The sequence below is a fragment of the Rhinatrema bivittatum genome, chromosome 11, assembly GCF_901001135.1.
Source record: "Rhinatrema bivittatum chromosome 11, aRhiBiv1.1, whole genome shotgun sequence".
Lineage (NCBI taxonomy): Eukaryota > Metazoa > Chordata > Amphibia > Gymnophiona > Rhinatrematidae > Rhinatrema > Rhinatrema bivittatum.
In genome coordinates this window covers 34,676,068-34,693,508 of record NC_042625.1, presented here as the reverse complement: position 1 = coordinate 34,693,508, position 17,441 = coordinate 34,676,068, and the positions used below count along the sequence as shown (strand labels likewise).

The following is a 17,441-nucleotide window of genomic DNA, read 5'->3' as shown; positions in this document are numbered from 1 at the left end:
GCTAACTCAGAAGCCAGCCAGCTAAATGAATATTTGGGCACCCATCCAGCTGAATTCTAGCCAGCTATTAAGTTAGGGAGCTAGAATTTAGCCGGATAAGTTAGGGGCGTAACTGAGAGGAGGTGGAGGAGTTCAGATATTCAGCGTTAGCTGGCGAAGTCTGGTCAAGCCAAGGAGCTGTCCTAAAGCTAACCAGCTACATTCAGTAGTGCAGCTACACTATTGAATATACTTCCAGAGTTAGCCGGATAAGTTTATCTGCAGCTACACTATTGAATATACTTCCAAAGTTAGCCGGATAAGTTTATCTGGTTAACATTGCTATCTGAACTGTCTGAATATGGCCCTCCTACAGTCCGATGCAATAAGAGGTGTGGGAGAGCCAGCGCTCAGAGTCGAGCGCCCGCTCTCCTGATACGTGCCCAGGCACCTCTCCTGGGCATGCGATTTTGTATTCAAATGAGGCCGCGTGCTAATAAGGAGGTGCTAGGGACACTAGTGCGTCCCTAGCGCCTCCTTATTAGTGGAAGCGGTGGCTGTCAGCAGATCCAACAACCAACGCTTAATTTTACCAGCGTCTGTTTTCAAACCCACGACAGCCACGGAAAATGGACGCTGGCAAAAATGTCTATTTTCTAACCTGCCAACCGGCAGGCAGGTTGATTTTTTTTTTTTTTTTTTTTTTTGTGCCTCCAACTTAATATCGCTATGATATTTAAGTCGGAGGGTGTACAGAAAAGCAGTTTTTTCTGCTTTTCTGTACACACTTCCTGGTGCTTTCAAGTTTGGGCAGGCATTAATTTCTGAGAATAAAATGTGCAACTTGGCTGCACATTTTACTTTCAGAATTCTGGGCGAATAACTAATAGGCTTATCAGCACGTCTTTGCATGTCATGAGCGCTATTAGTTTCGGGGGGGGGGGGGGGGGTTGGCCACGCGTTTTCCATGTGCTTTGCGATAATAAAGAAATATTGGGGCCATCTGTTCAATACAGATGCACCATCTGCAGTCCAGGGGGCACTACTGGCTTGTAAATTAAGACAGAAAAGCAGAATGTCCAGTATAAGAGGTAATAATAGTGCGTCTAAAAAATGTGGCTAAACGGTGCACTCTGCCTGCTAGTGTTTAGGTGAAATCCAGCATATGCCAGGCCCCTGTCCTGACGCTCTGAAGGGAAGGTACGCATGTTGTGTCCTAACAGGGCCTGTGAGTGCAGGCTTAGTGCCCTCGCTCACTGCACTTTGAGAATCGCCATTGGAGCTGAGGTCCAGGGGGTACAGGTTTGGCAGGGGTGGGAATTGGGGAGACAGCATGGTGTCAGCACTGAATCTGTGCCTAAGGGCAGTAGCTGACTAGATCTTACCCCTGTATAAGTTAAAAATACAGAGAGGTTCATGCTACATATGCCAGCAGGCCACAAAATTACCAAGATAACTTTAATGGGATATTCAGCAGAACTTACCTGGATATACTCTTATAAAATGTATCCAGATAACTTTAGGACAGATACCGGTCTGATTGATTAACGTTACCCACCAACTTTGTCTACTTCATGTTGACTATCGGGGCTACCTGGACAAAGTGAAACTGAGCCCCAGGAATGTCCCCAATGCACCCTTTTTCTACCCAAGTAAATTCTGTAACTGCAGCAAGTTGCCAGGACACTGTATAGCTGGAGAGTGAGGGTGGGGATGAAATATTCAGATCTAGGCTTTTGTGTAGCTAGCTCAAAGTTAGCTGGACAATGCTTGGAATATTGACCTCCTGGAAGACATTCTAATTTTTTGCAATATCTATGTACACAGTGTGCCCTGCTAGCAAACTTTAAACTATTTTGACCACAGCAACCTTGCCACGAGAGATTGTGTCCAGTGTGCCACGAGCTTGTGCTGCTGTTGAGCTAATGAACTGAGTAGGCAGGTTTTGCACCTCTTCATAGGGGTGCCTGCAGGTGAAATAACTTAAATTTTACCCATGTTTTCATTTTCTGAATGCATTGTTTCTTCCTAGGCTTGAGGAAGGTCATGGTTCGAGCTCATCGGCAGGCCTGGTGCTGGCAGGATGAGTGGTACGGGTTGACTATTGAGGACATCCGGCAGCTGGAGAGGGAGGCCCAACTGATGCTTGCCCAGAAGATGGCACAGTTTAGCCTCAGCGACAGTGAGTCAGAGCAACACGGAGCCAAAGAATCGCCAAGTGAAAAGGATGTGGAGAGGAAAGTCATCACCTCCATTGAGGCAGTGGATGTGCCCAGTAGCATTGGAGAGTCTCTGGCAGGAAGGGCGCTGACCAAGCAGTGGTCCACCTCTTCCAGGTCATCTCGGTCTTCAAAGAGAGGAGGTGAGAGAGCTTTGCATGGGGGCGCTGTATCTGGTGCTCTAGTCTTGCCTCGTCTGGGAGCCTGGAAGTCCTAATGTGAATCTAAGCCAGTATCCAGGCAAAGGAAAACTCTAGAATAAATCATTTATTCCAGCTGTAATTGTATTATTGTAGGTTATTTAGGGGGAAAAAAAGATAATTTTTATTGATCCAATTCATTAAAAAATGTTTAACGCGTATTTGGGGTATTTAGGGACAGACTTGGGTTTGGAAGGCTAAGATGCTCTCCTCAGTATAAAATGCAGCAATATAGTATTACACATCCTTTAAAGGGGCCATTGTCTTTGTACTCCTTTTATACTCATTTTTTTGTACTCATTCGTTTATATACCTTGGTATATAAACAAATGCTAAATAAAATACTCCTATAACCCCATCTCGAGGGGCTCACGTTTGGCACTGGGGCAAAGTCCTAGACTCCGTCTCACGCAGCCCCAGTGCAGGTCCTCCATTGAGGGAGGGGGGGTAGGAAGATAAACATCCAAGATCCTTTATGTTACGTGTCAGTGAAGAAGCCGGACGCTGTGGTGCGGATCCAGCAAAAGACTTTACTGAGGTACCTTATGGGCTTTAAGGAAAATCCAGTATGGTGGCTTTTTTTTCCCTCCTCTTCTCCTAGTTATGGTACCAGCTCGGTATCCATTCCTTTTGCCAATTGCTGGACTGGCAACAGAATCCTTCTGATTAAGGGGTACAACTGAATGACAACCCCCCCCCCAAAAAAAAAATATATATCTCTACTCTTCTCCTTAATAATATAGGAATGGTGACCAAAACTTCCTCCTAACAGAAGTCACACACAGAATAAACCACTCAAAAACCAAAAAATACCTCCATAAGTTACCAAGTACTGGCTGTTATCTAGAAATAAATCTCTTAACTAAGGCTCTACTCAATCCAAGGCTTTGGGGCTGTACTCTCTCAGCCCCAAAGCAAAAATACAGGAATAAACCATTGCAGCAGCCCCCAATAGGGGTGCAGTTACAATGATGGGACATTCCTCTATACCACGCCACACTGTTTGACCTTGCTACTAGGCCTCATTCCTTAAGGATCCCAGTGGGGCTCTAAAGCTTGCAGAACATAATTAGTCTTCTGGGCAGTTCTGGGTGTGCTGCTCTGGACACCCATGACCCCGTGCTGGAGCCTGTGGGGGAGCTGATATATAGGGCATGAGCAGAACCACCAAGTAAGGTAGCGTGGCAGTCCGAGAATTGTACAGAACTTCTTCATCTTTTAATCACTGGAAGGTCAGCAGAATCAACTCTTTTGTGTGTGTAGCTGTGTTGACATTTTTAAGGAAGCTGTGAAAGGTCGCAGCGCTTTTACCTAGCTCGTTAGGTTTCTCTGCTCCATGCAGGGGAAGGATGGAAGGACAGCATTTCATTATGGCTATAATTGATACGGGGGACTGGGTGCACTAGGAGTTGGGAAGATCCTCTGCTGCCATGGACTTGTATACGTGTTGCATATTTTTCTGATTACATCAGACCTCACTAGTAAAGTGCCCTGGGAGAGGGGGAGGAAGAATCTAACTATCAAAATTAAGAGTGCATGCCTAACTGATTCATGCCTTCCGCACAAACTCCTAGTCGTGACTCGATGTTGGTAAGAGTTCTGGAAGCACTTGTTAGTGAGGTGCCAAGATGTGGGCTCACTTCCTTGTGGTGGTCTCGCTCGCTCGCACACAACCCCATCCCGATGTCCTTGTGGCTTCCCTTCTAGATAAGTCATCCCAGGTGCAGTGAGGCAGCTAACACCCGTTGCCAGGTTTGGTTTGTGGTCTCCCTCTCTCTCTGTAGGGTTTGTGATTAAAAGTTTCAAAATTATTTTGTTTACTTGGCATATACACTGAAGATTTAAAACAAAAACAAAAAATTCTTTTCTTCTACCATAGTAAGATCCAACTAATTCATACTCCAAGGTTTACAGGCAGTGATACTGTATGTTCCCACTAATAATTCCATCGTTTTGGAGTTCTATTAGGGTATCCATGCACGATCATCCTCTGTAAATCTTTGTTTAGTATATGAATAATTTTTGTCTTCTGTTACTAATATATTCTGAGGTCAATATTCAGATACTGTGGAATGCATACATTATTCAGCTAAATTTAGCTGGCTGAGTTATCCAGCGGGATAACCATCCCATTCAATATCCCCGATTTTTAAAGTTATCCCGCTACCTTTATCTGAATAACTTTTCACCTAACTGGCTGTCTTTTTGCTGGTTATGTGTAAAGTTATCAGGCTTTGGATGTCCCCAACCTCTCCCGTCCTCCCCACCCCAGCCGGAATCTGGGAGCTGTGACACCTTCAGCCCCGGTTGGTGGTGGAAGCTTACTTGCCACCCAGGCCCGGGGCGCCTAGCAGAGCCGTAGCTAGCCCATGGATGATGTGGCCTCGGCCCTAGGCACCACTCAGTAAAGGGCACTGCCATTCCCTCACAATGCGGCCAGGCTGCCTGCCCTTCCCGATTCCAGCCGCCGCTTCCCAGGGAGGAGAAAAACCTGCTCTTCCTTGCGTTCCCATTCCCAGAGCTGTCTCTGGAGGGGGAGGGGGGACATTATCCTGGGCTGAGCGGGTTCTGCAGCCGCACCCTAGCAGCACTGTTACCAGGCCTGTGACCCGAGGTGCGTTGCTGGGAGGAAGAGCCTGCGCAGAGGTGGGAAGCAGCGGCAGGGGCCGGGACTTCTTGCACCTAAAAATGGAGCATGCGGGTCTGCGCGGAGGCAGGAGGATTCGGCGGAAGCAGATTAATCATAGCTGGTGTGTAGGGAGCATCGGTGTCAGGGAAGGAAGGACAGACTTTCGGGCCGATACAGTAAAAGTCGCGGGAGAGCGCCTGCTCTCCCGGCACATGCACAGGCCACTCTCCTGTGCACATGATTTAGTATCGGCCCACATGCAAATGAGGGCCCATGGTAAAAAGAGGCGCTAGGGACACTAGTGCGTCTCTAGCACCTTTTTTTCGACAGAAGCGGTGACTGTCAGCAAGTTTGACAGCCGACGCACAATTTTGCCATCGTCTGTTCTCAAACCCACTGACAGCCTTGGGTTCGGAAACTGGAAGCCGGCAAAATTGAGCGTCCAGTTTTCAAGCCGCGGGCCGATTTTTAAAATTTTTTTTTTTTTAAATTTAAAATTATTTTTAACTTTTGAAACCTCCGACTTAATATCGCCAGGATATTAAGTCGGAGGGTGTACAGAAAAGCAGTTTTTATTGCTTTTCTGTGCACTTTCCCAGTGCCGGCAGAAATTAGCGCCTACCTTTGGGTAGGCGCTAATTTCTGAAAGTAAAATGTGCGGCTTGGCTGCACATTTTACTTACTGAATCGCATGGGAATAACTAATAGGGTCATCAACATGCATTTGCATGTTTCGGGTGCTATTAGTTTCGGGGAGGTTGGACGCGTGTTTTCGACCGCTGTTACCCCTTACTGAATAAGGGGTAAAGCTAGCGCGTCCAAACACGGGTTAACAGTGCACCGGAGCGCACTGTACTGTATCAGCCTGATTGAAAGTAGAGTGGAGATAAGGTAGCTGATTTCAGGGCTCATTTCAGCACTGTTGTGTCTGCCTATAGCAGTATATTGCTGACGTGTGAAGTTGATGGAGAGAAGTGGGATCGGAGCTTCACCAGAATCTTGGGGGAGGGGGAGGGTCTGGAGGGGGGTGAGTGTGAGTATTCTGGGAGGTGTGAGTCTGGGCGGGGGGGTTGAGTGTGAGGTTCTGGGAGAATGAAGGATGGGGACTGTGTCTGAGAATTCTGACAGGGTGGGGGGGGAGTGAGTGTGAGGCTGTGGGATGGAGAGGTCTGGGGGATGTGAGGATTCTGAGAGGGGGGATTCTGGGAGGGTGGGGGGGGCTGGCTGGAAGGGGTGAGAGGATTCTGGGTTGCCGAGGTCTTGGGGGGATGAGGATTCTGGGAAGGGAATTCTGAGAGGGTAGGTGTCTGGGAGTTCAGTGTGAGGTTTCTTGGATGATGGGGGTCTGGGGGTTTTAGTCAGTGGCGAGGGTCTGGGGGCTGAGTGTGAGGATTCTGGGAGGATGAGGTCTGGAGGGATGTGTGAGATTTGAGAGGGGAGATTCTGGAAGGATGAGGATCTGGGAGAGGTGAGTGTGAGGCAGCTGTGGATGGAAGCAGGACTACTGTTGGGAGGGGGGGGGGGGGGGGGGTTATGAGAGCTGAGACTATCATCCCCCATACCCGTGTCTCCACCTTCATCCTCCCCACTAAGCTTGTACTTGTCCACCATGGGGGAAGGAGGCGCATTGAGAGACAGAGACTCCTGGGGACAGAGGTTATGACCTGAGATGATTTAGGAAATGTAAGTTGCATGACAATTTGTTCGTGCATTGCCAAAGTAATTTATGCAAAGTGTTTAAAATAAAAGAAATACTTGTGAGAAATTATTTAAGTGATAACAGTATAATAAGATTAGAGGTTAAAGAGAGGAAAATAATGAACAATTTCCAGGTTCTTGTCTTGGTCCACATATTTAATCAGATCATAGAGCCTAGTGACAGGATAGAGAAATGTTGGTGCAATTGCTATTTTCTTTCTTTTTTTTTTTGTAAAATTTTTTGGAATAAAGATGGTATTTTATTTTTCTGCTGATGAATTTTTAGATATTTTATGATTATTGCAAGTTTATTTTTTTGTTTTCCGAACTGCAGCTCCCAATAGGAGGGTGTACTGTGGTCTAGGGCAGTGGTTCTCAGCCTTGCATGAGTACTGTACCCCTTTTCAAGATTATTAAATGTCTTGTGTACCTCTAGGGTAAAAAAAGAAATTCAAATTCACAGCAAATACCAGAACCCCTATTCAGAAAGATGCAACTTTTTGTTCCAACTGTAAAGGTCTTTAATTGTGCCACTGTTATGTTTTAAATAAAAGAAAAGTGCAAGAGTCTCTCAGCTCATGATGTGATGTGTTGTATACGGAGTGAGGGTGCACTCTTTTACTTGGCCATGGGTGCCAAATTGCCTGGCTACGGCTCTGGCTTCCCTTGTTGCTAGGGAGTTACGCTGGAAGCGTAGCCTGCAGTGGGAACTTACGCTTCCAGCGTAACTCCCCTAGCAACACGGGCAGCACCGGGCCTGGGTCGCAGTCGCTTCTCCTGTCATCCAGGCTGAAGAGATCGCGGTTCCCAGCTACGGGTAGAGTGTGCAGGGGAGAGGAAGGGGCTGGGACTGCCTTTTTATGAGACTATTCAGCGCCGGGAAGGTGGTGCCAACAGCTAAGATTTTTAACTTGCAGGAGTTTGGGGGGTAGGGCTCTTGGGCCGGCAAGCACCTTGTTTGCAGTGTTTGGGGGGGAGGGGGCAAGGATTTAGGCCATCAGGCCCACACGCCAACTTTTTGTTAACCAGGCCCCTGCTACTTAACGGTTTTCTTCTCCTTTGAAGATAACTTTAGAGCTGCTCTTGGGGATGGCTGCGTAACTTATTCAGCTAACCCTGGAACACCTCCAACATGCCCCTTTCTTATTGAAATCATTAACTAACGACTTAATCAGAATAAAAGTTAGCTGGAGGGAGATGTTTAAAACTTGCTGTTTAGCTGCATAACTTGTCAGTTATCTGGCTAAATAGCTTTGAATATTGACCTTTGTTGGCTTTGCATTGCTGGGCATTCATCTCCTTTGTTTACCTGTTAAATCCTGTTTCCCTGTACGTACCAGGATCAGTCCAGGACACCTGGGTTGTGACTCCGCACCAGTAGATGGAGACAGACTAAAACTTGTGGGCGGAGCCATATATGCCCCTGTGCCAGTCACAGCCCCTCAGTCTTACTCTGTCTCCAGTAGATGGTGCAGGTCCGGTCACAGCCCTGCCTGCCCTGGTTCTGGTACTCCGTCAGGGTCGGTTCTTTTGATTTCGTTAGGCCAGTTTAGGCTACGGTGTTTTCTATTTGGGAAATTTTTTCTAAATTGTCACTTAGGTCCCTTCGCCCTGCCTCCCAGGGGGGTTGTGAGGTTCTGAGGGGACCACCCCCCCCTGGTTGAGGCCGCTGCTAGGGTCGAGGACCCAGCTGGCCTAGTAGCAGCGTCAGGGGTGACACCGGGGAGCCCGGTTCACTCACCCCTGCTGGATTAGGGCTCCAGGACCGTGGACAGCGACAGGCTTTTTTGTTAAAAAAAAAAAAAAAAAAAAAGGTTTGTTTTTTATTTTGTGCCGGCTCTCTCTTGCTTCGCGTCGCCGCTCGCAGGGGGGGCGCCGCCGACTGGGGGAGGCCGTTCGAATTTTTTTCTTTATTTTTCGTCGCTCCTGCTGCCCCGTTTTCGCGCCTCTTCGCCGGCATGCCTCGCGGCTCCGTCTGCCGGGCCTGTGGCTCGGCGCGCGCGCGTCTTTCGCGCGACAGTCTGTGCGCGGCCTGCATCCCGGGCGGAGAGGGGACGTCTGGGGCGCCTCGGGGGGCTCGTTTTCGGCCCGCGCGATCGCCTTCGCGCGGGGGGGGCGCTGCAGAAAAGCCCCAAGAGCTTTTCCCGCTTAGCGCGGGAGTGGCGGCCATTTTGGCCACGGGCCGCGAAATGGCGCGGGAAACGGCAGGGCCTTCGGCCTTGCCTCCCGCGCTTTCCCCGCAGCGGATCGCGGTCGGAGGGGGTCCCTCGGGGGACACAGGGTCCCCGGGGAGTCCCGCTGATTTTTCCTCGGACTCGAGCTCCCTTTCGGAGGACCTTGCGCTTTTGTTGCGCAAGGTCCTGAAATATAAAAAAAAGCAAGCGCGGCCGGAGTGAGGCTCGCAGAGCTCCACCGCAGAAGAGGTCCAGGAAGCCTTCGGGGGTCGCGGAGGGGCCCCAGGGCGCCTCGCGGGGGAAGCGGCCTCCACGTGGCGTCCCACAGGAGGCGGACACCGATTCTTCCCCCGAGGAGGACGCTGATTCCCCTGAGGAGACCCAGAAGGAACCCAACGATGTGGGAGCGGACGGCTCCGCTACGTCCGGCGTAGCAAAAGGCTCACAGGCAGTTGAAGGAGACGATCCCAAAGTGGTCAGGCTCTTCCGTAGGGATGAATTGCCACCTTTAATTCCAGCCATTATCCAAGAACTGGGAATAAACCCTCCTCCGGCGGTGGTTCGTCAGGAAGCGAACATGGATCCGGTCCTGTTAGGCCTCACGGGACCAGCAGTTGCTTTTCCGTTCCATTTTTCTTCAACAGACATCATGTTCAGGGAATGGGACACTCCGGAGTTAGGGTTGAAGGTCAGCAAGGCCATGGACAAACTTTACCCGCTCCCGGAGGATGCGCTGGACCTTCTCAAGTTTCCCAAGGTGGATTCGGCGGTTTCGGCGGTTACGAAGAGATCTACTATCCCGGTTACGGGTGCGACAGCCCTTCGGGACCTTCAGGACAGGAAGCTGGAAGTACAGCTCAAGAAGATTTTTGAGGTTTCAGCGCTAGGAATTCGGGCCGCCATGTGTACGAATTTCGCTTTGAGAGCTGGCTTACGCTGGGCTCAGGTCCTTCAAGCCAATGCGGATCTTTCGGCAGACGAGGCAGCGCAAGCGGATAAGTTGGAAGCGGTAATAGCATATGGCGCAGATGCACTCCACGATCTGCTGCGCACTTCGTCTAGATCCCTGGTGGCGTCTGTCTCGGCGCGCCGCCTCCTGTGGCTACGCAACTGGGCGGCGGATGGCTCTTCTAAGGCTCACCTCGGGGCGCTGCCATTCAAGGGTAAATTGCTGTTCGGCAAGGAATTAGATGACTTGATGGCTTCCCTGGGGGAAAATAGGGCTTTCAGGTTGCCCGAAGATAGATCCAGGTCGCGGCCTTCCTTTTCAGCCAGGTCCCGCTTTCGTGGGCCCAGGAGGGCGCGGCCTCAAAGGTCGTCGGGGCACTCGTTCCGGTCTTCCTCCTCCCGTACCCCACAGTGGCAGCAGCAGCAGCAGCAGTCCTTTCGTGGGAGGCACTTTGGTAGACCAGGGGGTGCCCTGGCCATCACGGCGCCCAAATCTTCACAATGAAAGGGGGTCGGCCCTTCTCCCGCCGCAGCCTCAGCACGCCGTTCCCAACGTCGGGGCGCGGTTGCTGTCGTTTTTCGAGAGATGGGCCGGAATAACGTCGGACCAGTGGGTCCTCACCGTGATAAGACACGGCTACGCATTAGATTTTGCTCGCATTCCAGTGGACAAGTTCCTGGTCTCACCCTGCAAGGCTCCCGAGAAGAAGGCGGCGGTGCTAGACACCATCCGCCGCCTAGAGGACTTGGGAGCTATCTCCCCCGTTCCGGTCAGCCAACGAGGAACGGGCCGTTACTCCATTTACTTCATCGTTCCAAAGAAGGACGGCACGTCCCGACCAATTCTGGATCTCAAGGGGGTGAACCGATGCCTTCGCGTTCCTCGCTTCAAAATGGAGACGATCCGGTCAGTCATCGCTGCGGTCCGGCCAGGCGAATTCCTGGCCTCCCTGGACCTCACGGAGGCGTATCTTCACATAGGCATCCAGCCGTCGTTCCAACGCTTCCTCAGATTCTGCATTCTGGGTCGGCATTACCAGTTTCGGGCGCTCCCCTTTGGGCTCGCAACGGCCCCTCGTACTTTCACGAAGGTGATGGTCGTGGTGGCGGCGCAACTGCGCCGAGAAGGTCTCCTGGTCCATCCATACCTGGACGATTGGTTGATTCGGGCGAAGTCCGAGGGTCAGTGTCGGATGGCGGTGGCCAGGGTCCTCCATCTGTTGCAGTCCCTGGGATGGGTGGTCAACTTCAGCAAGAGTCATCTGACACCCACGCAGACCTTGGAATATCTGGGAGCTCTTTTCGACACGAAGCAGGGCAAGGTGTTTCTGTCCCTCGAACGGATGGTCAAATTGCAAACTCAGGTACACCGCTTGTTGTCTCTCCGCCAACCGCGGGTCTGCGACTACCTTACGGTCCTAGGGTCTATGGCTTCCACGCTGGCGCTGGTGCCATGGGCGTTCGCTCATCTGCGACCCTTACAGTCATCCTTGCTTTCCCGCTGGAAGCCGGTCTCGGAGGATTTCCACTTACCGCTTCCTCTAGCGGGACACGCGAGGTACAGCCTGCGTTGGTGGCTGGACCCCAGTCATCTTTCCGCCGGAATCTCTCTCCTGGTGCCCAGTTGGACAGTGGTGACCACGGATGCCAGCCTCTCCGGTTGGGGAGCGGTCTGTCTAGGGAGCTCAGTTCAAGGCCTATGGTCAGTGTCGCAAGCCCAGTGGTCTATCAATCGCCTAGAGACCAGAGCGGTCCGTCTGGCCCTGCAGGCTTTTCTACCTTTGCTGCGGGGAAAGGCAGTCCGAGTGTTGTCGGACAATGCGACCACCGTGGCATACATCAACCGGCAGGGGGGGACCCGGAGCCCCCAGGTGGCAGAAGAAGCTCAGCGCTTGATGGCCTGGTCGGAGCTACATCTCAGCAACCTCGCAGCGTCTCACATTGCGGGAGTCGACAACGTGCAGGCGGACTATCTCAGCCGTCATCGTCTGGATCCCGGAGAGTGGGAGCTGGGGGACGAAGCGTTTCTTCTCATTTGCGAAACGTGGGGGGTGCCCCACATGGATCTGATGGCCACGTGGCACAACGCGAAGGCCCCGCGATTTTACAGTCGACGACGAGAGCGGGGGGCAGAAGGCGTCGATGCGTTGGTGCTTCCCTGGCCGACGGATGTGCTGCTCTATGTGTTTCCCCCGTGGCCGATGATCGGCAAGATTCTACGGCGCATAGAGTTGCATCCGGCCAACGTGATCTTGGTGGCACCGGAGTGGCCTCGCCGGCCGTGGTTCGCAGACCTCGTACAACTGGCAGTAGCGGCACCCCTTCGGTTCCAGGGAATGGCGGCCCTACTCCATCAGGGCCCCGTCTGTTTGGAGGATGCGGATCACTTCTGTCTCGCGGCATGGCTTTTGAGAGGAATCGACTGAAGAGAAAAGGTTATTCAGATGCGGTGGTGGCCACGCTACTGCGTTCCAGGAAGCAGTCGACGTCTTTGGCTTACGTCCGTGTCTGGGTCGTCTTTGAGGACTGGTGCGTGCAGCGAGGGGTGGACCCCACTTCGGCTTCTGTCGCTGAGGTTCTAGCGTTCCTTCAGGCGGGTCTGGCCAAAGGTCTGGCGTGCAGTTCCCTACGGGTCCAAGTGGCGGCGCTGGGGTGTTTGCGAGGTAACTCCCTGGCGCTTCACCCGGATATTGCTCGTTTCCTTCGGGGTGCTAAGCACCTTCGCCCCCCGTTACGTCTTCCTTGTCCGGCTTGGAACCTCAACTGGGTTCTCTCCGCTCTATGCACGGCGCCGTTTGAGCCCTTGAAACGCGCGACTCTTAAGGATCTCACTTTAAAAACGGCATTCTTGGTGGCGATTGCCTCGGCACGGCGTGTTTCCGAGTTACAGGCCCTGTCCTGTAGGGAACCTTTCTTGCGTATCTCCGATTCGGGGGTTTCCTTACGGACGGTTCCTTCCTTTCTTCCGAAAGTGGTCTCGTCTTTTCACGTGAATCAATCGGTGGAGTTGCCCGCTTTTGCGTGCGGAGACTCCTCTGCTACCGAAGAGAGGGAGTTACGGAGGCTTGACGTGCGGAGATCCCTCCTCCGATATCTGGAGGTCACTAATCCGTTTCGGGTCACAGATCATCTGTTTGTCCTGTTCTCTGGACCAAAGAAAGGAGCTGCAGCGTCCCGCACAACGATCGCTCGTTGGCTCAAGGAGGCCATTGGTGCGGCGTACTTGGTGCGGGGAAAACCTCTTCCCGTGGGGCTGCGGGCTCACTCGACTCGATCTCAAGCAGCGTCTTGGGCGGAAGCTTCTCAGGTGTCGCCTCAAGAGATTTGTAGGGCGGCCACCTGGAAGTCGTTGCATACTTTTATCCGGCATTACCGGCTAGATGTCCGGGCTACCGATTCCGGGGGTTTTGGAGAGAGGGTACTCCGAGCGGGACTCTCTGCTTCCCACCCTCAGTAGGTTGCTCTGGTACATCCCAGGTGTCCTGGACTGATCCTGGTACGTACAGGGAAAGGAAAATTAGTTTCTTACCTGATAATTTTCGTTCCTGTAGTACCAAGGATCAGTCCAGGATCCCGCCCGCAGTGCTGCGCTGAAGTAATGGAGAGTCCGCTCTGTGTTGTGCTTTGCTCTGTTCCGCTTGTTCGCTCTCTCGGTTGGAGAGTCCGTTTCCAGAAGGGGTATTTCTTTCCCCGTTAGTTAGCGGTATCTAGTTTTGTTTACTTCTCTGGTTGTGTTCTACTTTGACATTCCGTAAGACTGAGGGGCTGTGACTGGCACAGGGGCATATATGGCTCCGCCCACAAGTTTTAGTCTGTCTCCATCTACTGGTGCGGAGTCACAACCCAGGTGTCCTGGACTGATCCTTGGTACTACAGGAACGAAAATTATCAGGTAAGAAACTAATTTTCCTTTTTAAAGTGCTACCTCGATCTCTCATCTCCTTTTTCTTTTGTACATTGTGGTCGTCCTTTGATTTCAAAGAATTTCTGTGCTCATGCAAGTTAGTATGTGTAAAAGACAAAAAAAAATAATAATACATGGCGAGCCATGTGGCTTCCATGTTTACAAGTTCATATTTCTGCTTCCACGCTTGCAGCCGCTGTCCAGTGAAAGCAGAAAGATTCCCCTCCCGGCCCCAGACATCTGCGGTGGCTCGCTCTGTGATGATCGCCTAGGCTAGGAGAACATGGCTCGGACTTCGTGCTCAGTTTGCATGAAGCTGTAACTGGAAATCCCTAGTTAAATCATAGGCGCTTAACCGCAAGGTCCTAGGTGTCTCGGAGCAATCGCACCCGTCTTGTTTAAGTTGCAGCAGGTGTTTTAAAAAGGTAGAGCTCCCCCAAAAGAAGCAGCGCACGTTTTTTTAAAAATGTGGCTTAATTGTGCACGCGAGTTCCTTGCTCTCCGAGGTGCTTTTGGGCTTCCCTTCGCTTTAGGTGTGCCGCTTGGTGAGATGGCTCTTGTTTTAGCCAGCTCGGTATGCAGGACGTTGCTGCGTTTTAAGGATCGTGTCCGCAGTTTGGGATGACTTTCTGTACTCTAGCACATTATTGTAAGCCCGGCCGAGAGAGAGAGAGAGAGCAGGAAAGGCCCAAGCTGGCAGTTCTGCCTTTGTCAGACAAGGCAGAAAAGCCTCCACGCTGCTGAATTTATTAAGGCTTTTTTAGATTTGTAGTCCGTTGAGACAGCTTAATCTGCGCCTGCATAGAACCCATGGCAGCGAGCGGCATCCCCATCACCCTCCGTGTACCAGGGAACGATGTTATTTTTGGAGAGCCTTCTGCGAGTAGATTGACGTCATTGCTGTGTGGTTCCTCTCTGCCGTGCCAATCACGCAGCATCCAGAGAGAGAGTGGCTTAGGAAGGGGCTGGGGAGCAGCACACAAGTTGTAATTAGCTGCCTCTGCACAGGGTCACGGTGGCCTTTACACATGACAATCAAGAAGGTAAAATTAGATGCTGAAGAATTTCGCTCCCAGATTTCAAACCAAGCAGAACAGGAATAATTACCTTTCATGTCACTGCTGTAATGAAAGGAGCCATCGCATGCAGTTATACAGTATGTATTTGACAGAACAAAAGATATCGGCTTTTTTTTTTTCTAATGCATATACTGTAGGTGTATGGGTGGGTGTGGCACATTCTCCCCCACCCCCTTGTTTAAAATGACACAGCCTGTCCATAAGCTGCAAAGGCAGAGAAGAAACTTTATCTAATTGTTTTGTTACATAACAGTCACATGGCCAGAGCGGAGTCTGAATGGCATCAAGGTATGGGATGCCAAGTCTGACCCAGAGAGATCAGCGAACGTTTTACTGTGTGTACGTAGCAGTAGGTGAATGCTCCTAAAACTGGATAGGGGATGTGAATGGAGAGGCTAGATTGGCCATATAGGTTGTTTGTTTTTTGGGGGGGTTTTTCCCCTGTTGTCATTTTCCCTTGTCTTAATCTCCCATTTGACATGCTTTGTATCTAGAGAGCTTTTAGGAAGATGAAAATACAAAATTTCTAAGTTTTTTTTTGTCCAGAGAAGGAGCCTTCCTCCCAGTCAGGAAGGATTGGCATTGGGCTCTTAACATAACTGGCAGAGCCGTCATTGGGTTGCACTCTGCTGGTGTCAGCGGTGTGACACACCTTATATGGACGTCGCTTGTCCCGCTTGCCATGCCTTTTCCGCAGATAAGCTTCCATTTCCAAAACAGTCACCAGCACTGGCGTAAGACGAACACATGAGGCCTGATTCATGATGTGCTTTCCCCCCCCCCCCCCATTCTGTTTCTATGGAATCAGGCCTAAAGTCTATCTCTTCTGTAACATAACATCATACGTAGTAATGGCGGCAGATAAAGACCAAATGCTCCATCCACTCTGCCCAAAATTTGCTTATGGTAGTAACTGCCTTCATGTGCTCTGTTAAAGGTAGTAACTTCCGCTTTGTGCAGGTTACCTCCATGCAGAAATGTTGTAGCAAACCTTTCCTTAGGTTTTTAGGGATCCACAATGTTTATCCCATGCCCTTTGGAATTCATTATCTGTTCCTGTCTTCACCACCTCTTCTGGAAGGACATTCCAGGCATCTACCAACCTATCCATGAAGAAACATTTCCTGGTATTGGTTCTGAGTCATTTCCCCTGCAGTTTGCGGTCGTGACCCCTAGTTCTATTGTTTCCTTTGCAATGGAAAAGGTTTGAAGTTTGTGCATCATTAGGACTTGTCTGATAGCTGAGTCTGTATCATATCTCCCCTCCTCCAGGAAGTACATATTTAGATCCTTCAGCTTCTCCTTGTGGTCTTCTGAAACCACTCAACACCATTTTGGTTGCCTTCCTCTGAACCGTTTCCATCCTATCTCTATCCTTTTTGAAATATGGGCTCCAGAATTGAACACTGTAAGGCCTCATCAAGGATCTGTACAAGGGCATTATTACTTCCCTTTTCCTGTTGGTTATTCCTCTCTCTATGCAGCCTAGCATCATCCTGACTTTAGCTACTGCCTTATTACAATGCTTTGCTGCATTCAATCATCCCAAGGTCCCTCTCCTGGTCCGTGAATGACAGTCTTTCGCCCCCCATCAAATACAGCTCTCTTGGATTTCCACACCCCAGGTGCAGGACTGCACTTCTTGGCATTGAATCGCAACAATTCAAGTTTTCTTAAATCACTTTTCATTCTCCTTCAGGCATGTCCACTGTTGCAGATCTCAGTATCATCCACAAAAAGGCAAACTGTTTCTTCTAACCCCTCCGCAAGGTCGCTCACAAAGATACTGAACAGAACCAGTTCCAAAACCGATCCCTGTGGCCCTCCACTTGATGCTTTTTCTCTCATCAGAGCGGGTTCCTCTTACCATTACACGGTCTCCTGTCAGTAATCCACACCACTGTCTTTGTGCCCATATCAGAGCTTCTCATTTTATTCACAAGCCTCCTATGCAGGACTGAATTGAAAGCTTTGCTAAAATCCATGTCAATCACATTGAGCACCCTTCCTTGACACCCAGTCAAAAAAATCAATTTCATTCTCTGGTGAATCCGTGCTGCCTCCAGTCCAGCAAGCCAGCAGATTGTAGATATCCTCTCCTTCAGCAGAGTCTCCATTAACTGAGGTGTGGCTAACCGGCCTGTAGTTTCCAGCCTTCCCTTTTGTGAAGCGGGACCACAATGGCCGTTTTCCAATCTCACGGCACCACTCCGATTTCCAGGGATCTATTGAACGGACCCGCCAGCACCTCTCTGAGTTCCCTCAGTATCCTGGGATGTGCCTTGTTCAGGGTTCCAAGCTCTTCCCATACATTCCCTTCTGAAAACAGGGTCGCATCTATTCCCCTCTCATCCGTGGTCTTGTCAATCGGAGACGGTCCTTCTCTGGGGACTTCTTTAGTGAACACCAAACTGAAGTATTTGTGTAATATTTCTGCCTTTTTTCTTCCTCTTTCTCCCCACATGACTCCTTGTCAACTTTCAGTTTCAGTATACCACTTCTGGCCTCCCTTCTTTCTCTGATGTATCTGAAAAATGGTTTTTTGTCATCTCGCTTTACCTCTCTGGCAATCCTTTCCTCCGCTTGACCTTTTGCTTTCGTGATTTCTTCC

The 17,441-nt window shown here is 50.6% G+C and overlaps 1 protein-coding gene across 10 annotated transcripts in view; it reads left to right on the top strand.

Moving 5' to 3' along the window:
• The window catches only part of PITPNM2 (phosphatidylinositol transfer protein membrane associated 2), a 316,237-nt gene that overhangs the window by 182,479 nt on the left and 116,317 nt on the right, over positions 1-17,441 (top strand). For all 10 annotated transcript variants that reach the window (XM_029571362.1, XM_029571365.1, XM_029571370.1 and 7 more), the window contains one exon: positions 2,012-2,341. In XM_029571362.1, coding sequence (XP_029427222.1) covers positions 2,012-2,341 — 330 coding nt within the window. The remainder of the gene's footprint in view (positions 1-2,011; positions 2,342-17,441) is intronic.